Source organism: Amphiura filiformis, chromosome 1 (assembly GCF_039555335.1).
Source record: "Amphiura filiformis chromosome 1, Afil_fr2py, whole genome shotgun sequence".
NCBI classification, from domain to species: domain Eukaryota; kingdom Metazoa; phylum Echinodermata; class Ophiuroidea; order Amphilepidida; family Amphiuridae; genus Amphiura; species Amphiura filiformis.
This window is the reverse complement of record NC_092628.1, coordinates 71670493-71697585: the sequence shown is the minus strand read 5'-3', so window position 1 is coordinate 71697585 and position 27093 is coordinate 71670493. Positions and strand designations below refer to the sequence as shown.

The following is a 27093-nucleotide window of genomic DNA, read 5'->3' as shown; positions in this document are numbered from 1 at the left end:
ACAAATAAATAATTGTGTTTTTAAATTATCATAAATCTCTTTCTGTTGATTTTCAGGGATTTTCTTTGCAGTAGGAGCATGGTATATGGCTAATAATGAATTAATAATGAATACCTACTCAATTCTCTGTCCCGCACTGATCTGCTCTGATCTCATCCCGTAAAAAATATTGTGAAACTTTTGATAAAAGTTGTACAATCACCTTCATGTGGTTGTAAACTACATCTGTAAACTACAAACTGTGATTTATCACATGTATACATGGGCAACTATTGGTTTATGCCTGTAACAGATGCAATAATGAAATGGTGCAAAATAATGAATAATGAAATGGTCACCTACACAGTCATGAAAAATTATGTAACGGGAAACTGGGAATTGACTTTCATTAGCCTAAGCTAAATTTTTACACGGTAAACAGGATGCAAAATGGGCATTTATGATGAAACCTGCATTAATTTCAATCGGGGGAAAGAAGCTGTAGTGGCATACTGGAAATCTTCTCTGGGTCTCACTGCAATGAATATTATTTTAATAAATGATTTGTGCTAATTAGGCCTAAGGTTCATTGCTTCATTACAAATTTTGTCAAATAATCTTTCAGTTCATCCAGGTTCATGTCTATTTCTTCCAGTGGTGTGTAAGCATGGTTTGGATTCCCATAGGCATCATACTTCTCATTGAATGTTAAATCTAACAATTCATCTTTGTAATTCTGCACCACATAAAAGTAACATTCTTGGATGGCGCTGTTGTCCTTTGTATCCATAGACTTTCCACTAGTGTCAGCTTTGTTGGCCACCGTTTCCATGGTAACTGTTAGGCATTTTCTTTGATACCATTCCGGGCAACGTTCTACTTCATCTAAGATATGTAGCATCTCTTCATCAACTCTGTAAACCTCACCCAAAATATGCTGTTTTTAAAAGAATTAAAACAGAATTAATTGCTGCATGAAATAAAAACTTAATGGAACACAAAACTACTGGGGTAAAATGTGTCCTATAAAAGTTTAATTTTCATGTGATTAATTATTTACACATTCACTAAAGAAAAATGATTAAATTTGTGTACATTGTGGAACATTCAACTACGCTTGTTACTCCAAGCGTACAGCGCTACTCTACGCGTCCATATTGCGTACAACAGCTAACTACACACAGCCACGCAAAAGAGTAATTTTTCTATCGTCAAAAACTCATTAGGGGGTAAATTCTATATTAAATTACCTTATTAAGGGGATAAATTTGCTGGTAGGGTAACACTTGTTTAGGGGCGTTTCAAAAATTGGTCATGCATGCGTACACTATCATACTTGAGTAGCTCCCTGGTCCATCACACTCTTCCCACCTATCAGTGATAATAGATATCGCTCATTCTACAAAATCCGGTGCCAATCCACTAAAAAAATAGAAAAAATAAAAGTTGTTCAAAAAGACCTGCTTTTTGTGTTTTTTAAAAGTAAATGTATCACTACTTTCAGATGTAAAAAATTGCCAACACCACTTGCATATTTTTCTTTCAGGAAGTCATGATGTTTTTTATCACTAAAACTCAATGTAAAGGCTGGTTCAAAGTGAATATTCGAAGGCGAATATTCGGCTTCGAATACGTTTTGGGCGTTAAAATATATGCGGCTTCGAATATAAAACTATGAACCGGAGAAAGATATATTTCTACAGTTCATAGCGTTGTCCGACTGTTAACAAGTATTGCCTGTTGACCAAGGTAAGCAAAATTTAGAGAATTTCTTTAACGAAGTTAATAAAATCATAATAGGTAAACTCCATTGAACTATTGTCATGATTTAATGTCTGTATAAACATGATAAATGGGTTTAAATAGGAGCAGTGGCGTAACCAGTGGGGGCAGGGGCACAGTGACATCGCCCCGATATCTTCACGGTAGAAATCGCCATGGTAGGATGAATCCACAGCCACCCATGGCTATTTTATTCGGACCTTATGAGATGTATAATTAGCGAAGTGACCTGACTAAGGCTACTGACAATAGAAGGGGTAATTGATTTCTCGCTGTGTGAGTAAGCTTTTATACGACATTGCGGTCAATGGTTATACTGTCTCCACTTGAGTGAGTGCCGCTATAGCCTGCTGCGCGCTGTAGTCCATACAGCTCTGATACAGGACCAACGCAATATAAAATTAGAGTTTTGGTCAAATTTTGAGTTCAAAGCGCACGGCCAATTTTCAAAGCGCACGCTAACGACTATCATATCTGTTCAACACGTATTTTCAAGTGTATGAGACCACATCTGGTTTCTTGAGAAAAATTCATTTACGGAGATATTCATCATTTTCTAACCCAGTATCCGAAGATTTTCGTCTGATATCAAAATCGTGCATAGCAATTCACGTGTATCGATCCCGTGTATTCATTTTAATGTAAGCTGCCCCCCGGACACACAAAAACCTGGAAGAAGAGTCAAAAATTGGGAAGGGGGAAAGAGAGAAAAGAGGAAGGAAAAGAGGGAAGAGAAAGGGAAAGAAGAGAAAAATGGGAAGGAGAAGAGAAAAAGGGAAAACAGAGGGAAGAGAAAGGGGAAAGAAGAAAAGAAAAAGAGGGAAGAAAAGGGGAAGAGAGAAGAGAAAAGGGAAGGGACTCAAGGGAGAAGAGAAAAGGGAAAGAAAGAGAGAAGATCTATAGGCCTACCATACTGCAGTTACTGTCCGTTTTCCTATACACAATACAAAGTGCTCTCACCATTGACGTGTGACCTCAACAAATGATGTATGTTGGGAGAATGGACACTTGCCTAGTTAACATCACTGTGTGAAAAATAACCAGCCAATATTTTATTTATTCTCCAAAACTTCTAGCAAATATATTTCTCTAACATGACCTAAAATTACAGCTAGGTTAGATGTTCAGAAATGGTCGTACTTTTGTAAAATATGAGTGAGGGCAAGGCATAGCTAGCCAACTCCCGTGTTAATTGAATGGAGATTTGACCGAAAATATTGGTATCGGACCGCTCACTTCTGAAGGATGCCACAAAAAACCGTAAAAAGCTACATTTAAATTAGTCTAAATAGGTTATAGAAAATAAAGTTTTGTAACATGTCCTAAATTTTAGCTAATTTAGATGTTTGGAAAGGGTCGTACTTTTGTGTTTTAGGAAGGATATGTAAACGACAGATAACACCAAAAATATGAAGAAATTATTTCCAAACTGTGTTAAGTCAACAATCATTATGTTGCTCATTTTGAAGAATGCTGGTTAACAAAAAGCAGTTCTTTGTGTCATTTCGTGAACAATGGTACACATACCAATGTTTCCTTTCGTTTCCTTTATAATCGGTTACCCAACTGAAGCTGTAATACCAGCTTTATTGCGATGTCGCACATTGAAAACAGACACTTGTACACAACCAGAGAAGATCTGATTTAATCAGTTGAGCTGCTTCAATGAGTGTTATCTTGGTTTAATAGCTTTTAATGGGGTTTAAGTCCTGCAAAGGTCGAGATGAATTCTACTGTAGACATGACTGCATCATGCTACTTTCATTGTGAAATTTGTACTCTGAAACACTGATATTTTCTAATATGCCAAAAACCGGGAGCTTCATGGCGCTCAGCCCCCTTGACCCCCGCCTGGGCTTTGCCCCTGGACCCCACCGACTCCACCCGCTTAACGCTTCGTGTGCGCGTTCTCTCGAATATAAATACTAAAACTTTTGATCAGAAATTGGGAAATTTTTAAATCTTGCCCCCCCCCCCATGAAGGTAAGGTCTGGTTAAGCCCCTGACCTGAATAGGAGTCAAAAGATTTGCTTTTCGGGCATTTACGACCTGCCTGTAACAGGCGCGGAGGTTGACCCATACCTTCTTGTAGGTTTCAACTGCAAAGCAAATCAAGAAATGAATAAGTAATAGATAAATAAATAAATAAAATAAATAAATAAATAAATAAAAAATAAATAAATAAGTCAATAAATAAGTCAATCAATCAATCAATCAATAAATAAATAAATAAATAAATAAATAAATAAATAAATAAATAAATAAATAAATAAATAAATAAATAAATAAATAAATAAATAAATATATATAAATAAATAAATAAATAAATAAATAAATAAATAAATAAATAAATAAATAAATAAATAAATAAATAAATAAATAAATAAATAAATTAATTAATATAAATAAATAAAGAAATAAATAAATAAATATATAAATAAATATATAAATATCATAAGATATGATTGAAGCGACGACAAATATGACAGCCCTCACAAGTGTTATATATGAGACCACCCACGGTGACCCACCAAATATATATCTGTCTAGTTCAACAAAATTCAACTCCCACAAATATATTTCAGGTGAATACTTTTTTCATTGGCTGATATCCACTTGAGATCGGTATCATCAAAGTAGTATTGCTCTCATTTCATGATTCATTGAGCAATCAATTTTGGCATTTGACCAAATACGCGCGTCAAAAGATAAAAAGTCTCGTTCGAACTTGTGTAGGCCTACATTGCTAGGGCCTAAGTGTGTTTTAATGCCTGATTCACAAATTATAGAAATAAACAAGAATTTATTTTAAAAGAACACGCAATGATAGGGAACCAACGCTCGTGGTTTTGGTTGTTCTGCATAGTTTATGAAGAGATTCATTGCAAAGCGCTATATATCCATTCCTACATATTACTTATTTTGCCCTCTTAATTATTAATTATAATTATGAATTTGACTGATAACAACGCATTACATCTTTATTCGGCCCAATAATAACAAAAATGGGTGAACTTCCATGGCAAACGCATTTTTATACCAATGATTTACCACCCCGGACCCTCACACGCCCTCTGCCAGGGGCAGATGCATATGGGGACCTAGAACTGGGGCCAAACATTATTTATGTAAAACCGGGTGGAGGCATAAATCTGCATCAGTCGATTTAAATAGAGCTACGTTAATATGGAAACATTCACTTGTACATTTAGGTTATGTTTGTAAGCCTAAATATCATATTATTTGCTTAAAACATTACTAATCATATAAAAATGGGTACTCTTGTACCGCACTAATAAGACTTATTAATCAAAAAGAGTGGCGAATTATAGCTTAAATAAAAGTGGAAAGCCTATACATAAATTTGAGTCACCAAAAAGTAGCATTTTATAATTATTGAGAAAATAGGTCCGCTGAATTAAAAAATGGCAGAATCGGGTTTGCAGTCATGAGAGCATGTCAAAAACAGTGAGGGTGCTGTTCGCGGCCTCGTAGCGGGAAAACGAGGTGGAAGGACCCCTATACATTGAAACATATGTTAAACGTAAATTTCATCGATTTACAATCGACTGGTCATCATAAAAAAATTTTAAACGAGAAAACCGGTGTTTTTACACGTATTTCAATGGGAAGATTATTTAGTGGTGTGCGCCCAAAGCATTTTCTTTCAGTTCGTTATCAGCCCTGTTGGAACTATCCAGGCGTATTTGACAACTGGGCAGGTTAAGGGATGGGGTATGAACGTTTGGACAGTAGGTCTATTTATTGTGGGACATTGGAGCACATCAGACATATCGAATAGGATTCAGAATACGAAGAATGTCCTTCTGATATCAAATAATTTTGATTTTTTGAAATTCGCAATGAAATACACATTTTATGGCAAATGATTACAAATTGATATTTTTGATATTTAACAGTACTCGGTTTAGGATATGGATTCTCTTCAAACTTACATACAATGTCAAATATTGTCCCCTTTATCAATCTATGTGAGAAAACGGGAACAATTTCAGCATAAATGTGAATAATTAGCATATTAGCAAGCCAATACACTGGTACGCGTGAATTGCATTCTGGTTAGGCCCCGGGTCAGGCATCCCGAAACAACAGCCGAGCGCATGTCCCCAGGACCGCGACACTCCGGCACTTGTTGGAAGACATCTAGTACAGCAGACAGTACATGTACAATGTGATTCTTTCATTTATAATTAGGATTACGTCATTGCCAGAGCTTGTTTATTTGTTCATTAGAATGATTGACAGCGGTGGGCGGACTTATACGCTTTGTACCGCTCACAAAACAAAGCTCTGGCAATGACGTAATCCTAATTATAAATGAGAGAATCACATTGTACTGTCTGCTCACTCTGCTGTATTAGATGTCTTCAACTGCCGTATAGCATGGTATAGGCAGTTTGTACAGAGTGTCGCTTCTCTATCTTTTTTTCTCGGATGTCCCGGTGGAAACAGGAAGTGTTCGCCTTGGCACTGAAAACCGGCTCGCCCCTGTACACTTTTATACCCTCTATTCGTACTGATTAATCTTAAAAAACATTACATATCACTGCGCTCATTATCATTCTTGACAAGATAGACCATGCTGTATTTACTTCGCTTAATTATTTCTTTATTTTTAGCTATATGATGCACATTTTCACATATTTATGATTTTTCTTTGTTTTATTTTTTAACTAATTTTTAATGGGGGGGAGGTGCTCTCATAATTTTTTTTATATTCCTCGTATCATGCTTGACAATATAGGTCATGTTTCCTTATTTATTTCGCCTCTTATGTATTTCTTTATTTTTGTTTTTGTTTTATATCATTATAGCGCCATCTATAGTTTGACATTAGGGGGCCTATTTGATGTATTTTTGCTGACGAATTGGTACTGGGGTGAAGTCGTCCGAATCTATTCCGATTTTATTCTATGACTACCCAAAACTCCCGTGTCGTGTAAAATGCGAACAACTGGTAGCCTGTAAAAACCGATGTGTTTCATGATTTCTCCGGAAATACATCGACTTGGAGCATCAAATTTCAGGATAGTAATGAGAAAAATAGTATCTATCATGTGATACCAAAACCTCATCAACAATAAAAAAATCGGGGGGGATGATGCTGTCGATCGGGTTACGGACCTTTAACAGTAACTTAATAAATCTGATGATTTATACTTATAGTGTATGTAGGTGGGATGAAAAGCCGACAATCAAGTGACAATTTTGACCTTTCGTATTGAAGATATGGATTTTTTCCCCAAAACACCAAAAAAAATTAGGTCTTTTTGGGAAAAAATCCATATCTTCAATATGAAAGGGCAAAATTTTCAATTGATCGCCGGCTTTTCCTCCCAGCTACATACACTTTAAGAAAATATCATTAGATTTATACTATTTACTTCGAGGACTGTTATATATCAATATGTGAAAAATACCGCTCACAAAACAAAGCTCTGGCAATGACGTAATCCTAATTATAAATGAGAGAATCACATTGCACATGTACTGTCTGCTCACTCTGCTGTATTAGATGTCTTCAACTGCCGTATAGCATGGTATAGGCAGTTTGTACAGAGTGTCGCTTCTCTATCTTTTTTTCTCGGATGTCCCGGTGGAAACAGGAAGTGTTCGCCTTTGGCACTGAAAACCGGCTCGCCCTGTACACTTTTATACCCTCTATTCGTACTGATTAATCTTAAAAAACATTACATATCACTGCGCTCATTATCATTCTTGACAAGATAGACCATGCTGTATTTACTTCGCTTAATTATTTCTTTATTTTTAGCTATATGATGCACATTTTCACATATTTATGATTTTTCTTTGTTTTATTTTTTAACTAATTTTTTAATGGGGGGGGAGGTGCTCTCATAATTTTTTTCATATTCCTCGTATCATGCTTGACAATATAGGTCATGTTTCCTTATTTATTTCGCCTCTTATGTATTTCTTTATTTTTGTTTTTTGTTTTATATCATTATAGCGCCATCTATAGTTTGACATTAGGGGCCTATTTGATGTATTTTTATGACTAATTGGTACTGGGGTGAAGTCTTCCGAATCTATTCCGATTTCATTCTATGACTACCCAAAACTCCCGTGTCGTGTAAAATGCGAACAACTGGTAGCCTGTAAAACCGATGTGTTTCATGATTTCTCCGAAATACATCGACTTGGAGCATCAAATTTCAGGATAGTAATGAGAAAAATAGTATCTATCATGTGATACCAAAACCTCATCAACAATAAAAAAATCGGGGGGATGATGCTGTCGATCGGGTTACGGACCTTTAACAGTAACTTAATAAATCTGATGATTTATACTTATAGTGTATGTAGGTGGGATGAAAAGCCGACAATCAAGTGACAATTTTGACCTTTCGTATTGAAGATATGGATTTTTTCCCCAAAACACCAAAAAAAATTAGGTCTTTTTGGGAAAAAATCCATATCTTCAATATGAAAGGGCAAAATTTTCAATTGATCGCCGGCTTTTCCTCCCAGCTACATACACTTTTTAAGAAAATATCATTAGATTTATACTATTTACTTCGAGGACTGTTATATATCAATATGTGAAAAATATCACATTCTAATAATTTGTCATAAAATTTGTATTATATCGTGAATGTCAAAAAATGAAAATTATTTGATATCAGAAAGACATTCTTCGTATTCATAATGTAATTCGATATGTCTGATGTGCTCTCATGTCCCACAAAAATACTGTAGAAACGCTCAAAACGCTCATTCCAGATCCTTTAATTTTCATTGGGGATTTTTGAAATCATCGTTCGTCGAACGATATTCAGGTGACCTCGAGCCTTTCATATAAATCAATAGTATCTCGCTATCAGTTGCGCGATATTTAATCCGTTCAACTCATATTTTATTTGTTGCCGTGTATATTTTGACGTCACAAAAAGTATTCGAAGCCGAATATTCGTCTTCGAATATGCACTATGAACCGACCCTAATGTGAGCTACGTTACCGACTATAAATGGGCTGGTTTTACTCAATCCAAGGTCATAAAAAGCAAATTAAAGATCACTTGAGTGAAATGTAAAACAGATTTCACCATTTCATAGAAGTTTTGAAGATGCTTAAATGAGTGTGTAACGAGCTCACATGTAACGTAGTTCACTGGTTTTAATGTTTTTAATGTGATTTATAACGTTAGAACGTTATGTCGGTTAATTCTAATATAAATGGGGTTCGACCACTGGTAGCTTTCACATATTATTAGGAAGTACATGTAATACAAGTGCATACTATAGAATCCTGGTAACGTAGCTCACCAATCTTAACATGGTCGGTCGAAATTTCAATGTTTACAACATTTCTATGCCAAAAATGCTACAGTATCACGATTTTTACTGTGTTTTTTAAAAACCGCAAATTACATTGATACCTCTGTTTTACTTCTTTCCAATAACGTGTGTTAAAAAGGGGTAACGTAGCTCACAGCGTTTTGGTGGAAAGTGCAATTTATTTTAGAATTACACAAAGACATTTTAATCACTAAAAAATAATGTTGATAAACAATATGATGGTGCGTTATCTAATTAAAAAACAACAAATATGTAAAGAAATCGCATTTATTCAAAGAAAATATTCAGGGCTAGATGTGACACTTAAGCTGTGGAAACGCATTTTTAGCGATTTTTGAGCCTTTGCAAGGGTTAATCAGGCTGAAGAAAGCATTTAAAGTATGGAAAACTATATATGTCCGTGTAGATCTCGTTGAGTTCTACCAGAAAAACAACATATTTGATGCCCCAAATGCTCGACAAAGTTTTTGTGGACCAAAGAATGGAAAAAAAGCTATCGGCACCGGATTTTGTAGAATGAGCGATATGTGACTCCTCGGCACAACTGAGCCCGGATGTCGCCAGTGCCACTATTGAGATATGCTCCATCGAACTTAACAATAAACAATAGGAAACAAAGGATTTATTGACTGTTTTATTGATTTTTCACTACTTATATGTCAAGTACTATAGACATGATATACATCATTTTAAAGCTAATTTCAAGCAGAATATTTTGGTTGAATATCTCAAAAATGATGATTGGCGACTTCAGGGCTCAGTTGTGCCGAGGGGTCACATATAATTTATCAATTACAAATTTGCAGCTAATTTTCAAGGGACTATAACTGACTAAGTTACTTACATGTCCAACTCCAGGTTTATCAAGCACAAAAGGAATGTTGAACTCTGAAGCTACCACCAAAGGCCATTTCTCTACAGTCTTGGCTTCCCCAACAAATGTGGCATGACCTTTTTCTGACTTGGTCATCAGCTCATGATTTGGCTGGCCATTCTTAAGCGTTCCATACGTAAATACAAGGTGGCTCATGTTGTTGAATTCAGTACCTTATTCCAGTTATTTGTTCACTATACAGTATGTATGCCAGCAGGTAAGCTTATTTGCCAAGTGAAGCGTGCTGGTAGCTGCTGATCATTGAGTGGTTGCAGATAATTATATGTGTTACATGACTAGTCATCGGTGAATAATAAGCCAGGGATATATGAAAGAACCCCAGGTTAAACACACATTTATATAGAAAACAGGCAAAGGCTAGCACAGCAAAACCAAATGGAAATTGATCAGGGATGAATCTTAGCAGTGGTTAGTATTTTCACTGGCAGATTTTGCTGTATGTAGCCAGCTCTCCAGACTATAACTTATAGCACAGTAAACTTATAACTCATTCACTAACCTTTTGATCTGGTGTACTGTGCAATGATACTCTGGCGCCTTAAGGAGGCTGTGTACTCTCAGACATGCATGTAGTAAAAGTGCCATAACTTTGCAATTATTCATGCAAGACACATAAAAGTATACATTTTTATAAAGGCAAGACATCAATGAATCTCAATATAAATACAGATTTGGTGTAAGCAACAGTTATGAAGAAAATCACAAAAAAAGTGATTTTTTAGCCATTTTTGTTCGGTACATCATAAGGGGTGGTGCAATAATTATGTGTACCCCCGGGGTGGTGAATTATAGGGGGGGCAAAGGTTTTTTGGCAGGCCAAAAGGGGGGGGCAAGCATTTTTGGCAGGTTGAAAGGGGGGGTGAAGCAATTTTTGGCAGGTCGAAAGGGGGGGGGGGGGAAAGCGATTTTTGGCACAGATATTTTGGACACCGTTTCTATATTACGCCCTAAAAAGATGTAGGAAAACATTAGGAACACATTCAAATATGCAAAATTTCCTGCTCGCTGCGCTCGCATTATATGATAAGAAAATTTAAGGTTTTAAATTCAGGTTCCCCAAAATCTTGAATGTGTAAGGGGGGGGGGGGGGCAAAGTTTATTTGGCATGGCAAAAGGGGGGGGGCAAAGATTTTTGGCACGGCCAGAGGGGGGGGGCAAGCGATTTTTGGCAGACCATTTTGAGAATTCACCACCCCGGGGGTACACATAATTATTGCACCACCCCTAACAAAAAAATGCTCTTTCCAAAAATGTTTTTTGTTGTTATTTTCTTAGTCTTGAGGCACCATTCCAAAAACAGTTTTTTTATTTTTTTGATATTGGCCTTATGTTTTGAGATATTGACCATATAAGGCATCAAAATGGACTTTTTAAAATTCACAAACGCCTATTTACACAAAATGATGCCTAAAATCGGAAATAGACCAAAATATAAAAAATGAGAAAAAAGTCGATCATGCTTTTTATGATGGGCATAATTGCTTACCTATACTGTATTTATTGAGTTATCGTGTACCTAAATCGTCATTTTATCGAGAAAATGAACATTGAAATAAAGGCTGTTGAAGTTTAAAGTGGTCACATTTTGCACTTTGATCGAAGCTCACAGTAGAATGCGACATTTCTCGTTTTTCTACCTTACATTACGTGAACATCGAGTAAATCCACAGCCCCTTGAGAAGTTTGGGCGAAATCTTTTCATATCTTTATGTTTAAATCGGGGGAAAGAAGTTGAAAAAATTCACATTTTATCAGCTAAAACGGAGCCATTTGACCGCTAGATTTTTGTGAAATCAGCGTTGCGTATGCGTAGCGTATGTGTGCGTTAACAAATTGCGCGACTACAAAACGCGAAGCGTTGTTGCGCGTGTGTACCCCGATGATACAACAAAGATTTTCTTTCCTTTTAAATTGTGGAAATGAGTGAAATAGTGAAATAAAATCCATAAAATAGAGCAGTTAGAGTTAACAAATCTGGATTTTCTTTTCTTGTATAAAAAACATAACAAAGTAAACACCTTTCAAAAGAGCTCAATTTCGCGAAAGAAACAATGTCTAGAGTACACAGCCACGTTAATATGAGTGGCCAAGTGAGTGTTGGTACATATGTGAGCCTATGTGGGATGAAATTCTCATGCAATATGTTTTCCCAAATTGAAATTGTGCATCTTGTTATGCCGCTTTAGATGTGATTTTGTTTTGGTCTTAAGTTTTACTACAGAACAGAAACTTCTCCTTAATGTTTGTACTCATTCTCTGATATATAACACTAACACGTATAAATGTTACAAAATCTTACAAGGAAAACCACTGCGCATGCATGCATTTCATTGTGCAAGCACCCTAAGTCATTTATGGGCACCAAATCGATGGCCGGACAAGCCACTCCCCCGTGGCATGAGGTCGGTGATCGTGTGCATGGCATTCGAGGGGTCCCAGGGTCAATTCCTGGGGTTGCCAAGTGAAATCTTTCATCTTCTCTCCTTTTTTGTTCCTTCTCTGCCTTGCTTCCGATAGCAAAAAAGCATGTTCCTTGTTAGGGTTAATGCCTTTTTATATGGGCATTCTATGACCTTTAATTTTTTTGTCATATTTTACAAAGTGCCCCCAGAAACACCACGATAAGTGTTCCCTAGTAAGTGCCCCTTAATAAGCACCCCAATAAGCACCCTTATAGTTTGATCAGCTCTTAAATACCTATTCAGTGATCCCAGCGCAAGTGTAAAAAAAAATTAAAATTGTTTATAAATTGTTTAAAAGTGAAGGATATGTCATTCAAATTGTCATTTGGTATTTTTGAAATGACAAATTTGGCAAAAAACCAAGAAAACAGCAGTACTGACGAAGTTGAAGCCCCATTCAAATACATGTAGCTAATTTAGATACTGTCAGTATCTAAATTACATATTCGTGTAAAATGTATTATTTTGTCTTAAATACACGGCTTTCGGCTGAACCACTCACAGGCTATGTTAGCACATCTATGACAATGACAAAGGTACAAAAATCTGAATGTTGATGATTTTTACGATTGTCCGGATGAGCAAATCACTGAATGGGCCTTTAATCGGCGGACCTTAATCATCGCAGATTAATGTCAATATATTTTATTTGGAGAATTGTCTTGTGACATCTCGCCAGAAATATCACAAATTATTAATTGAAGTCCTATAGGCCCACTTTGTGTACTTTTAACATGCAACATATAGACCACACAGATCAACTACATCACTCTTAACGAAGGTCTACTTTTCGGCGTAGTGGTAAAAGCCTAATAATTCCCGCCGATTATAAGCTGATCAAAGTATAATACATGTTTATCAGTTTCAAGATTCTAATGTTACACTGGTCCATATTTATGTGACACTTTATAGACTGGGGCTGCCTAGCAAACACAAAAACGTTTTAAAAACGTTTTAAATAAGTTATATTTTGGGTTTTGGTTTAGGTAAAACGTTTTAATAACATTAAAATGTCGGGTTATATAAAGGTCATGAAATCGTTTTAAAACGCTTTTGTATGAAAACACACTACAACAATATTTTTAAAATGTTTTCGAAATGTCATTGTAAACTATTTTTGCAAACATTTTTGGCCAAATATTTTGTCAACACTTAAATTACATTATGTTAAAATATTTGCACCCAGCAAACACAGAAATGTTCTTAAAATGTTTTTTACAAAACGTTTTAATAACATTTAAATGTCGGGTTATATAAAGGTCGTGAAAGCATTTTAAAACCGTTATTGTAAATATTTTGGGCAAACATGGTGAACAAAATATTTTTTCAACGCCAAACTAACATTCTGTTAAGAAAGATTTGTACCAAGTTTTCAAAAATGTTTTTGGAATGTTATTAAAACGTTTATATACCATTTATATAACCCAACATTTAAATGTTTTCTGTAAAACATTTGTGTTAGCTGTGCAGTAAATTACCAACAAATGTTATTTACTGTTATGAAAACGTTTTATACCATTAATGTACCCTTTATATAACCCGACATTTAAACGTTTTCTGACAACCTTTTATAACTTTCCAAAGCTGTGTTATAACATTTCTATAAACAATAATTTGGTATTTCTTTTCCATAAAATGTTAGCTTTTAACTGTCAGATATGTCCTCTTTTAATTTTGAGCCAGACAACTGAGGTAAAGCAAAGAAAACTGATATTTACTACCAGCGCAGATGTCACCAATGCATGTCGCTCTTTCAGTTTTGCTACTGCACGGGCCATTGATGTGTGTGTACCACTCTGCACGCCGTGTAGTACTGTGATGTAAACCGCATCATGTACGTGTTCGACTAATATTTCCATCGTAATATGCCTAATAAAACAACGGTTCCTGCGTTTTATTCAAAATCATGAATTTTGACAAAACTACAGCACCTAAAATCTTGATTTTTGCAGTACAGGACATGTTAGTTAAACAAAGTATATTACAATCGTGTAAAAAAACAGAATTTTGAAAAACATTGAGGGCGTTCTCCTCAGCAAATGTTATAATATGGCTTTAACTTTGCACAATTGGGCATATGTAATTTATATCTTTGGCCTTGCTTTCAGTTTTCCTCTCTGCTAACTCCAGCCTAATTGGAGTTAGCAGAGCCAAACGCCACAATGGCAACAAAGTAGATTACGAAAAAGGTGAATAATGTGAGTATACACAAAAATGACAATAGAGAGTTTGTACAAGTTGGTTGAAAAAGGAGGTGAGACATGATCAAATCTCTCCAGGTAACAAAATGTAATGTGCTGGCCTTTGGGCACAGCACATGATTGGCCCCGGCTCTTTGGATCAAAGTGTTACCCATCCGGTCAACCACTGTAACCTAACATTTTCGAAGCCTGTTTGATAGAAAAGTGCTGGAAACCCCGTCATAATTAGACTTGTTTTAGAGATATGGCCATTTCAGTTTTGCTCAGATCAATAAAATACAATGAAAGTCCAATATATCCTGACATCCGACTTATTATTTTATTTGATCATATGCACAGAGTTCTATGCTGGCTGGTGCATTAATTTGTTGGCAGATTTTGCTATAGCAGCTCTCCAGGCTATAAAAAATAACTTACTACTAACCATGCTAACTCACTAACCTTTTGGTCTGAAGTAGGGGAGAGTGGGGTAAGTTGAGCCACTTTTTACATTTACTTTTACTACGCTCAAATAAATAAAGCAGGACCCAAATGCAGTGTTACATATGAAACATATGTATGTTTACTTGGTTATGATACCACAAAATTGTAATCAATATTTTGCACTTTCGCACAGTGAGACGCCAAAAATCATTTGCAAATTGGCTCAACTTACCCCAATGGTGGGGTAAGTTGAGCCAGTCGCGGGGGCAAGTTGAGCCACCATAGAAATGCACAGTATATGCCATAGCTGTGCAATTCAATTTTGCCTTTTTTTCAATTGCTGTTTTCAGGTATTTATGTCGAAAAATAGTTTGATATAGAAGTAGTTTGATCTAAATATTGCATACAAGTAATTTCTGACAAGATTTTACTTTGAATAAAAAAATTGGGGAAATTTCTGCAGGTTTTTCCTATGCTCAACTTGCCCCATGTGACCCTTTTTGTCAACAACCAAGCCTCCCGCCTGACTAAAGCTTGTTACAGTTGTAAATAGTTTTCTACAATAGTGTTCATATATCACATCCTCAATACCCAGAATGCTATCATTTTAGCCTTTTTCTTTCTGGGTGAAACATGACAAAAATTGGTTTTTGCCAAAAGTTCAAAAAAAGTGCGAAAAATGAACTTTCTAATGCAGCTTTCTTACCCTATGTGCAAATGATTCCATATTACACTTGAGAAGCCTCTGTTATGTCATATACAAATAAGTGGAACTGCAAAGTAAGATAAGTTTTAAATTTTCTTTCTAGAGGGGGTGGCTCAACTTACCCCCTGGCTCAACTTACCCCACTCTCCCCTACTACTACTGTGCAATACCGGAATATCCTGGCAAGTATTATGAGTGACTTTTAAAATGCTACCAAGTGAGCAAGGGCGGATTCAGGACTGCTTTCCCCCCGGGGCGCTTTAAGAAAAATATTGTATGTGGCCTTTGGGCACAGCACATGATTGGCCCCGGCTCTTTGGATCAAAGTGTTACCCATCCGGCCAACCTCTGTAACCTAACTTTTTTCCAAGCCTGCTTGATAGAAAATGAGTCAATAATCTCATTTATATTTCCATGGATCTATTTTATAGAACCCATACCATTGTCAACTTTTATTTTGTCTTAATATTAGAAATGCAAACACCTAGGGACCGTTCAAAAACACTTGTTGGGGGGTGGTGGCTGATGCAAATTGGGGGCCCTTAAATGTTTTGACCCTCCTAAAGAAGGAGGGGGCTTGAACAAATTGACCACACATTTCCTGGGAAAATTGAGTTTATATGCTTTTCTATGGGGTTGACCCATAATTTTCATGTCACAAAGGGGGGGGGACTCAAATTTTTGAGATCTGAAAGGGGGGCAAAACATTTTCGCGATGAATTTTTTTTACATCAGGTCCCCCCTAACAAGTGTTTGTGAACGGTCCCTATAGTTTGAATATTAACTCTGTTTGCAAAGATAGATGATTTAAAATTAATGATTCAAGAATGCAAACCTGATATCATAGCTCTTATGGAGACCAAAATTAATTACACAATATGTTCATCAGAATTATCAATCATGGGTTACGATTTCCATCGAAGGGACAGAACACGCGATGGCGGGGTGTTGCAGTTTACATAAACAGCCAGCTTCCATACACCATGCTTGAACCCGATTTACCACCATCATCCGAGACTCTGTGTATAAAGCTTTCATTACCAAATACAAGACCGATTTTAATTGGAGTGATCTACCGTTCGCAAATTGAAACAGATTTTTGTGAGACTTTTAGTTCAATATTACATGAATTATTAGAACCATTGAACAAGGGAAGAAATCCATGTGAAATTATATGTGTAGGGGACTTTAATTATGATCAGTTTGAAACCAATAATGCTAATTGGAGAGAATTTGAAAAAACAATGAGTAATTTTAGGATGCAGCAAATTATAACAAAAGCTACTCGTGTCACAAGTAATAGCTCAACTTGTATTGACCATGTTTGGACAAATAGACCACACATGTATATTAACAATGGGGTGATCAGTTGTGCGTACAGTGATCATAGATTTATTTATACCAGCAGAAAAGGCATAAGAACAAAACGGGATCCAAAAATCATTGAAGCCCGCTCTTTTCGTCAGTTTGACGAGAACTCATTTGTCGATGATCTTTCCAATATTAATTGGGATGAAGTTTACAGTGCCAGCTCACCTGATCATGGATGGGATTTGTTCTTAAAGCTTTTTTTGCCATTTTGTGATAAACATGTACCAACAAAAAAGATCAAAGTCTCAAATCAACAGCCTAGGTGGATCACTGATGAATATCTTGATTTGCGACGTCAGAGCCAAAAGTCCCGTGAAATTGCAGAAAAGACCAAATTAGATGCAGACTGGGTCAAATCTAAAATGCTGCGACGAAGAGTAGCAAACTCAGGGGATAAGTTAAAGGCCAAAGACCTCCACCAGCAAATCAATGAAAACAAAAGTGATCCTCGTAGATTGTGGCAGACTTTGAAATCTGTTTTACCTGGCAAAAGTCATAGTGATATTACATCTTTGAAAAGTGAAAATGGCATAGTAAATGACAAGCTTGTGATTGCAAACACTTTAAATAATTTTTTCTCCACTGTAGGAGAAAATCTCGCCAAAAAGTTTGGTCCATCAAATGATTTTCAAAAATCTGATACATGTTCTAGTAATTTCAAATTTGTCAAAATTACAAATGATCAGGTTTTAAATCTCTTCAAACTTTAGATGACAGGAAGGCGACAGGTTTAGATGGTGTGAGTAGTCGTCTGTTAAAAGCAGGGGCTGGTCCCCTAACACCTGCTTTGACCCACTTGTTTAACTTTAGTCTTTCTATGGGACAGGTTCCCCAACCTTGGAAAACGAGTAGAGTTACTCCTCTTTTTAAAGAGGGTTCTAGATCTGAGGTAAATAACTACCGCCCAATATCCGTCCTTCCTGTTGTCATGAAGATTTTTGAGAGACTGATCCATAATCAACTTTATTCATACTTGAGTGAAAACAACCTTCTTTCTTCAAACCAATCTGGTTTCAGACCAAAACATTCCACACTCACCACCTTAGTTGAGGTTTCTGACTACATCCTTACAAACATGGATGCAGGTCATCTTGTTGGAGGCATTTTTATTGATCTCAAGAAGGCCTTCGACACAGTCAGCCATTCTATTCTGCTTCACAAACTCAAATCTTTTGGAATTGCAGGTCTGGAGCTGGATTGGTTTAGTTCATATTTGTATGATAGGAAGCAAGCCACTAAAGTTGGAAATGTTGTTTCTGAATTTGAAATAGTCCAGTATGGGGTGCCTCAAGGATCAATACTTGGCCCTCTCCTTTTCACAATGTATATAAATGATCTCTCCCTTGTTGTTTCTAAGGAAACAAAAATCAACCTTTATGCTGATGACACTGCCATATTTTTCGCTTCCAAAGATGTTCATAACATTAATGATCATCTCAATTCTGACCTTTCTCAAATTGCATTGTGGATGGAAAGAAATAAACTCACTCTTAAGGAGGCACACAGGATCACTAATTATCCATTATTATTCACCTCATAACTCGAAAACTATTTATGTAAAGTATATAAAAGTATACATTTTTTGAACGGAAATGAGCTCATAAATCCATTTAAAATGTCAGTTTTGGGTCAAAAAGTACAATTTTCGAAAAAATCCCAAAAACAGCTTTTTTTGACCAAAAATTTTGGTCCGCCATAAAAAAAAATTTGAAAATCAAAAACTGTAAAACATGAATTTTATTAATTTAGACAAATAAATCTAGAAAGTGTTTTTTTTTTTTTTTTAAATTTTGCTTAGTTTTTAAAATATATGCAAAAAATCAGTAAAAACGTGTGACCCGTGTTCAAATTTTTGAATCATGGGTGATAAAAAAGTTTTAGGCCCTAATTTAAAAAATGAAAAAACACTATCTAGATTTTGGCCATATCTAAACGCTTGACTTAAAAACTTACCTCAGTGATGCTTCATTTAGACGCTATGGCGGACCAAAAATGGTTAAAAGTGGTCAAAAGTGAACTTGCCGAAAATCGCGATTTAGAAAAATACAGCCGATTTTAGGTCCATTTTGAAGATTATTCCATAAATATATAATCCGTGACTTGTGACGCTTTGGTCAAGTTAGAAAATGAGAAGGGCGTCCAACTGCAGCAGATTGGCATTTTTTTGGTGATTTAGAAGGTTAAATATACAATATGACAAAATTATCCGTGCACATTCGGCAGATGTTTATCCACATGGTGCAGCCATTTTATTTACTGCAGTCTTGTTTCCATGGTGCAGCAGAGCTTCCGCAAGGTCGCGATGTCGCGTCGGCGTTTGAGGAGCGACAGGGCGCATGGGACAGACAGACAGGTTACGCGAATAAGTTGCACAGTGCATGGTCGTGTTGTCATGAATCGAAACCATGATTATTTTTGCACAATTTTGTCCTGTTCCGATAAAAAAAAAGATCATGCTCTGTATTAAAATTTATGGACATCAGAACATTAAAATTAGCATAGAATAACTTACAAGCAATTATTTTAGCAGATAATCAGGAAGTTTTATGAAATGAAGAATAAATTGAGACATAATCATGATAATTGCGATTTCTGTTTTGTACTAATTTTCATAATTTTGTTTTAAAAATGCAATGTTTTTGGTGATTTTCTTTCTTTTTTTTGTTTTTTTTGGTGTTGACAAATTACTACTGTTGCTTTTTCTTTTTAGTTGGTGCTTGAGAGGCACCACAGCGGCCCGTCGCCGCCAAAGATAAAGCTAAAGCTAGGCCTACACCACAGGAATCCCAAGTAAAATTTTAAAAGATTCTGATGGGTCGCTTTACTCAATATTACGTTTTTGCTATTGTAATTGTTTGTTACGGAATATCAAAGTTGTAAAATATTTTGTACCGCATAAAAAGTGAATAAAATACAAAAAAAAAAAAGTGTCTGTTGTTGTTTTCAATCAAATAAACGTGTAAAAAGTGGGGTAAAAGTTGTAATATGTCTTGAATAAACTTCTTGTAAAACGAACAAAAAGTAGGCCTATATATATATGTTAAACGGGCAAAACACGGAGAGGTCACAAGAAAACTGAAAAACACGGAAATTTACATAGCCTAACAAAACCGAATTTCAAAAGTAGAAAACGGAACACTTATGGCTTTAAATTAGATTGTGGTTTATGCAGTAGGCCTACCGTGAGGCCTATATAGGCATCATGCTATAAAGAGCGCTTTTAAAACACTGCATGAAAACATTCACGCAAAAGCATGCAGAAAACGTGAAAGTTGAAAGCCAGACAAACATTGCAAATAAAAAGGCATTCGCCAAAACATTCGCAAAAAGTGTTGTAAAACCAAAAGGTCAGTTATCACAATCATGGCATGGTAGACCTAATAGGCATACTAATGGAAATGTAGTTAAAATGGGTTATGAAAAAAAAGCACGAATAATTTGCGTTTTCGATTATATTTCTCGCTTGAAATTATTATTTAGCATTAAAACATTCATGAAAATGCTTTCATAAACGCTATGTGCTCGCTATGCCGATTTCAAATATCGACATTTTTGACATAGAGTTAGGCCTAGCCCTATGCCTAGATGGTCAACATGATGTAGGCCTATTGAAATGTCAACGTTTTTGACATTGCGTTAATGGTCAATCAGGAGTAGAGAACGTTTGAAAACGAATCTTAAATCCGTGTTTTAATAACACTTTGAAACATTATTCGGGTCCTTTTGGTATCTAATATAGGCCTACCGGTAGTAGGCCCTAACTGCTTGCCTATTTTTTATGGTCTTCAAAATGAAGACGATACTGAACGACCGCAGAGGCTCCCGAACCAAGGCTGGGACTGCATAAAATATAAGCTAATATAATAGGCCTATTATTGTCCAACTACACCAACTTGGTAAATCAAATACTAACAATGAAATGAATGAATGAATGAATGAATGAATGAATGAATGAAACTTGAAAAACAAATTAAACAAAAACAAACAAAAAATTCACTATATGTTCATATAAAAAAATTGGCCACTCCAGCGCCTCAATCAGTAATCACCTCGCCCATCCAGTTTACCACCGTCCACCACGTGTGCGTGTCTTTGCTAGCTGTACGCCGCAGTACGCCAGCGTTACGAGAACGCGATCTATTGCGGGAAAACAATGATTTATTTGCTTTTGCATTTTGACGAATTTTTAATAAAAAAGGGTCTTTAAAATAGCTTTTCTTATGGTTCAAATTTTAAGATTTCTTTAAAATCTATTAATGACAACATAAAATACGGTTTGAAGATGACATTAGTGATGAAAACTAAATTTTGGCCATGTAACACTTCAGTGATCCTGTGTGCATCCTTAATGCAAAAAAGACCAAAGCCATGCTCTTTTGCTCAAGTCGTAATGTTAGTAAATCTGATGATCTTAGTTTATTTTTGAATAATGATGTCTTGGAAACTGTAAATAAATGTAAATACTTAGGCCTCACTATGGATCAAAAAATGTGCTGGGAGCCTCACATAAATCAAATTTGTTGTAATGTTTCAAAATATATTGGTCTTCTATATAGAATTAGAGAGTGGCTATCAGCTGACAATTTAAATACAATTTACAAAGCTCTTGTGCTTCCCAGACTCAGTTATTGTGACATTGTATGGGGTAACTGCAATTATACTCTCCAGAACAGGATAGAACGTCTTCAGAATCGGGCTGGGAGAGCTATACTCAGGGTCCCTGTTCGCACACCTTCTTCATTTATTAGGGACAGGCTTGGCTGGAAGCTCCTAAGTGATCGTGAGACATGATAACTTATGTATCACTGTCTTTAAATGCCTAGCCGGGCTTGTTCCTGAAGGCCTAAATGATGTTTTTACTCTTATTAGAGACAATCATGGCCATAATACAAGAGGTAGCTCTCACGGTAATATAGCTCTCAATTTTAAACCCAGAACTGAAGCTGGAAGACGTTCTTTCCTGTTCAGGGGGCCAAAGCATGGAATAATCTGAAATCTGATCTGAAATATCCAATACCAACCAATACTTCCATTTTCAAAAACAGGTATTTAAGTGTGTAATAATATTTGCAATATTTAATAGTGTAATATGACCATTTGTGTAATTAAGTAGCAAACCTTTAAAAAATTTTTTTGTGAACATGGCCTTAGGCTTGTATTTGGCCAATGTTGCAATCAAAATTTTAGTTTTCAAATGTGTATAATAATTGAAATGCCGTTAAAATTTCTTACTGTATCAATTTTAGTGTGTTAAAAGTCTTCGATTGTTTTATAATTTGAGAAATATGTTTATTTAATTCAAATACTAAATTTTCTTGTTATGTAAATTCTATTGTGTCACAAATCTCAAACCGTGTAAATTATTTAGTTTCCAAAACATGTCTTTTATGCTGTATTTTGGCAAGTATAATGGAAATCTGAAATCTGAAATTTCTTTCTTGAAAAAATTATGAATTCTGAATTCTATATTTGATAAAAACAATTTGTTGTTAAATTTGATGCGCTGTGTTGGTTATGTATTTTAAAATTATGTATTTTATAATATGTAAAATATGGGTTAGTTTCCCCATTTTAAATTTATGATTGTGTATGCTTATATATTTATGTATCCTATGTATTTAAATATTTTGTTTCATTATTTTGATGTATTTTAATGTATATTTTTATGTGACCCCTGGGCCTCATGGAAGAACAGAGGATACCTTAAAACATCCACTGAATGAGTAACCCAGGCAAAAGAAGAAATAAAACAAACAAACAAAACAAACAAGTGCTTGGCCATGCTCCCCTCTGGACCACTTCAAGTTCAAGAATAATTATTATGAATAAAGATTAGACTGTAATAATGATTTACTTCATGACAGTGTCAATAAGGCTTATTGTTTCAATACAGTTTTTTTCATATGATCAAGTCGGTCATCCTGGTTCAAGTCAGTGTTTTTTCGTAGTGTGTAAGCTTGGTTTGGATTTCCATAAGCGTCAAATTTCTCAATGAATGTTAAATCCAATAATTCATCTTTGTAATTCTGCACCACATAACATTCTTGGATGGCGCTGTTGTCCTTTGTATAGAATCTGTAGACTTTCCACTGGTGTACACGGTAAACAGGATGCAAAATGGGTATTTTGGATGGAAACCTGCATTTCAATGAACATCGGGGGATAAAAGCTGCAGGGAGTGGCATACTGGAAATCTTCTCTGGGTTTCACTGTAATGAATATTATTTTAATTTAATGATTTGTGCTAATTAAGGCTTATTGCTTCAATACAAATTTTGTCAAATAATCTTTCAGTTCATCCATGTTCATGTCTATTTTTTCCAGTGGTGTGCGTGCATGGTTTGGATTTCCATAGGCATCATACTTCTCATAAAATGTTAAATTTAACAATTCATCTTTGTAATTCTGCAATGCATAGAAGTAACATTCTTGGATGGCGTTGTTATCCTTTGTATCCATAGACTTTCCACTGGTGTCAGCTTTGTTGACCACCGTTTCCATGGTAACTGTTAGGCATTTTCTTTGATACAATGTTGGGCAACGTTCAAATGCATCTAAGAAATGTAGCATCTCTTCATCAACTCTGTAAACCTCACCCAAAATATGCTGTTTTTGAAAGAATTAAAACAAAATCAATTGTTGTATGAAAGAAAAGCTTAAAAGGAACACAAAACTATTACTGGGTAAAATGTGTCCTATAAAAGTGTTAATTTTCATGTGGGCTACAACAATTTGAACATTTTTGCAGAATGAAACCAATTTTAATCAAGAAAGCACTGAGGGACTCAGGTACCAATCTAAGCCTGTCAAATCACACTATCACTTTAAGACTTTATTTTTGTCAAATTGCAATTTTCAAACCTTTGCCGTACATATATAAATGGTCTAATAAAGATCTTTTATCTCAGGTTTGGTCATCTCCAACAAAGACTGCCATGTCAAAATTTTGTTTACACCCAAAGTTAAAAGAACTACCATTTGGATCTTAATTCCCCTCATCCTTATAATCTTGTATCTGCGTTAGAAATCAGGTGTGCTCTCAGGCCAAAGCCTGCGAAAATCATGTGCAGACCTGCTGTTAAATTTTGTTACCAAAGTCATAAGATGAACTCAATGCTCACTATTGGGATTATCATCGTTGATTTATTAGGCTGAAGTCTTACCAAGAGTTATAAATGTAGTTAATGGTGCCCATAGACTATGCCACAGTCGAATTTTGTTAAAAAATATGTTATTATTAATAATGATGAACGCATTCCGTTGAACTCAAAATTATACTGATGTTTATTAGAATTAAAGTGTTCAATAGTAAAATGGTCATAAAGAGTTTATATAATTAGATGATTAGTGACAATAAGTTATATTGAATGAAACATATCTTGCATAATTATAATTGCTCACTTCATATGGAAAAATTCTGATTTTGGAATCTACCAGTTTATTGATCGCAAAAGCCCGAGTAAAAAATCCGACTATGTACTTTGACTTTTAAGCAGAACATTATCCCAGGACTTTGCTCTCTAAAACACACTGTCAATCATACGTGATTTATTAATCCAATTTAACCGCAAGTACCAAGCATGGTAGTAAGATGTGCTAAACATGCCGCAAATTCCATAGATTGCTTTGTATGATGTAGTTTATGGTAATGGCACGTGCCCGGAGGATTTAAACCATAGCGAGATCTAGGCGACCGATCACAAGCCAGATCCATTTAAAGATGCATTATTGTACATCATGGCCAATTTTAGTTAGGCCAGAAATTGGCCTAACTCTCCATAGAGTCCCGTGTTAAGAATCTTAACCGCAACCCAAAGTAAGTAGTCCACTTGCGAAGCTAACAAACAGAGGGAGTACAGTGACTGAAAATATCAGATGTGAAAATCTATCAATTGTTCACGTCACAAATTAATACAAATCAGCATTTTATGCTCAAATGTAATAGCCAGAGTATGCAAAATGGGCAAGTGGACTAAGGAGAAGTCTATGATGCCCATAGAGTTTTTCTAAACCTAAGGGCCCAAGCCCCTGAAAATATTTCTTATTTCTAACACTGCCTTGCCTGGTACCACCGTGCACTCTTCCATCTATCATACTCTCCCATCACCTATCAGTGATAATAGATATAATATAATATTATCAATTATAAATTAGCTAATTTTCAAGGGACTATAACTGACTATAACTCATAAGTTACTTACATGTCCAACTCCAGGTTTATCAAGCACAAAAGGAACATTGAACTCCGAAGCTACCACTAAAGGCCATTTCTCTATGGTCTTGGCTTCCCCAACGAATGTGGCATGACCCTTTTCTGACTTGGTCATCAGCTCATGATTTGGTTGGCCATTCTTAAGGGTTCCATACAAAAATACCAGGTTGCTCATGTTGTTGAATTTCATGTATAGTATTCCAGTTAAGTTATTTGTACACTACACAGATGCCAGCAAATAAGCTTTTTTCACAGTGAAACCTGCTTGGTATTAGAAATGGTTGTTATAATTGTTCCTACCCATGCACACACGCAGTGCGTTTTCCTCAGCCATCTGAGGCAGCACTTATAAGGAAGGAAGGAAGGAAGGAAGATAATTATGTATTACATGAATTTAAGCCACAGATAATATCATGAGGTTAAACACACAAGGCAGGGCAATGGCACAGCAAAACCAAACAGCGATTGATTAGGGATGAATCATTAGGCAATTTATCATTCCAATAAGTATCAGCTCATAATTTTTTATTAACAAGCTGCATGTACCAGTACATCTACATGATGCGATCAAGCTAAAATGAGTCCGATGTCGATCAAAATTAAAATTCAGTTCTAAATTTCATTACATGAGAGCTTTATTTTGCTGGTAATCCCATCATAATTAGACTTGTTCCAGAGATATGGCCATTTTAGCTTTGCTTGGAACAATAAAATACAAAGAAAGTTGAATATTTTCAATGGCTATATCCAATACTTCCTGACATCCGACTTATTAGTTTATTTGATCATATGCACAGAGTTGTATGCTTTTAGTCAAGGCTGCTGGCTGGTGCATTAATTTGTTGGCAGATTTTGGTGTATCCTTCATGTAAGAGAATACCAAACAAATCCCAACTCTAATCCTAACCCTAACCTAAATCCTAACCCTAATCCTAACTCTAATCCTATTAGTATTTTGTGCTCTCTTACACTAAGGATAACCCCAGATTTTGCTGTAGCCAGCTCTCAAACATATAACTTACTAACTCACTAACCTTTTGGTCTGGCGTACTACTACTGTGCAATACCGGAATACACTGGCGAGTATTATGAGGGGCTTTTGAATGTTACCAAGTGAGTGCTGGTACATGTGAGTGTGGGATGAAATTCTCATGCAATATGTTTTCCCAAATTGAAATTGAGCATCTTAACTTGTTATGTTTAGATGCAATTTTGTTTGGTCTTAAATTTCACTACAGAAATAATTTCTCCTTAATGTTTGTACTCATTAAAAGGGCATTCTCTGATATTAATGCCTTTTTATATGGGCATTCTATAATTGTTTTTTTCATATTTTGTTTTTAAAAAAATCAGATTGCACCCAGAGTAGTGCCCCTAATAAGTGCCCCCAGAAGCACCCCAATAAGTGCTCCCTAGTAAGTGCCCCTAATAAGCACCCCAATAAGCACCCTTAATACATGTTATCAGTTTCAAGATTCTAATGTTACACTGGTCCATATTTAAGTGACACTTTATAAATAGCCTGGGGCTGGTTGCATAATTGGGCGTATGTAATGTAATTTATATCTGTGGCCTTGCTTTCAGTTTTCCACTCTGGCCTAATTGGAGTTAGCAGAGCCAAATGCTCCCAATGGAAACGAAGTAGTTATTTACGAAAAAGGTGGATATTGAGCATACACAAAAGGGAGTTTGTACATGACAAGTTGAGTGCTATGAGCGAT

At 35.7% G+C, this 27093-nt stretch overlaps 2 protein-coding genes across 2 annotated transcripts; both read right to left on the bottom strand.

Annotated features, from left to right (window-relative positions):
- Nucleotides 1-400: 400 nt before the first annotated feature.
- On the bottom strand, nucleotides 401-10346 carry LOC140152646 (gamma-glutamylaminecyclotransferase-like). Its single transcript, XM_072175079.1, has 2 exons — nucleotides 9947-10346; nucleotides 401-916 (listed from the first exon to the last, which is right to left on the bottom strand). The coding sequence occupies exons 1-2, from the start codon at nucleotides 10130-10132 to the stop codon at nucleotides 566-568; spliced, it is 537 nt and encodes a 178-aa protein (XP_072031180.1). The 5' UTR covers nucleotides 10133-10346; the 3' UTR covers nucleotides 401-565.
- A 12589-nt stretch (nucleotides 10347-22935) lies between these two features.
- On the bottom strand, nucleotides 22936-26557 carry LOC140152638 (gamma-glutamylaminecyclotransferase-like). The gene is made up of 2 exons (XM_072175065.1): nucleotides 25362-26557; nucleotides 22936-23766 (listed from the first exon to the last, which is right to left on the bottom strand). The coding sequence occupies exons 1-2, from the start codon at nucleotides 25560-25562 to the stop codon at nucleotides 23416-23418; spliced, it is 552 nt and encodes a 183-aa protein (XP_072031166.1). The 5' UTR covers nucleotides 25563-26557; the 3' UTR covers nucleotides 22936-23415.
- Nucleotides 26558-27093: the final 536 nt, after the last annotated feature.

Excerpts from the sequence above, each read along its gene's own strand:
- LOC140152646 (XM_072175079.1), bottom strand. The coding sequence starts at position 10,132 with ATGAGCCACCTTGTATTTACGTATGGAACGCTTAAGAATGGCCAGCCA. Across the intron at positions 917-9,946 it reads ATAAACCTGGAGTTGGACAT|CATATTTTGGGTGAGGTTTA; the intron begins GTAAGTAACTTA and ends TTTTAAAAACAG.
- LOC140152638 (XM_072175065.1), bottom strand. The coding sequence starts at position 25,562 with ATGAAATTCAACAACATGAGCAACCTGGTATTTTTGTATGGAACCCTT. Across the intron at positions 23,767-25,361 it reads ATAAACCTGGAGTTGGACAT|CATATTTTGGGTGAGGTTTA; the intron begins GTAAGTAACTTA and ends TTTCAAAAACAG.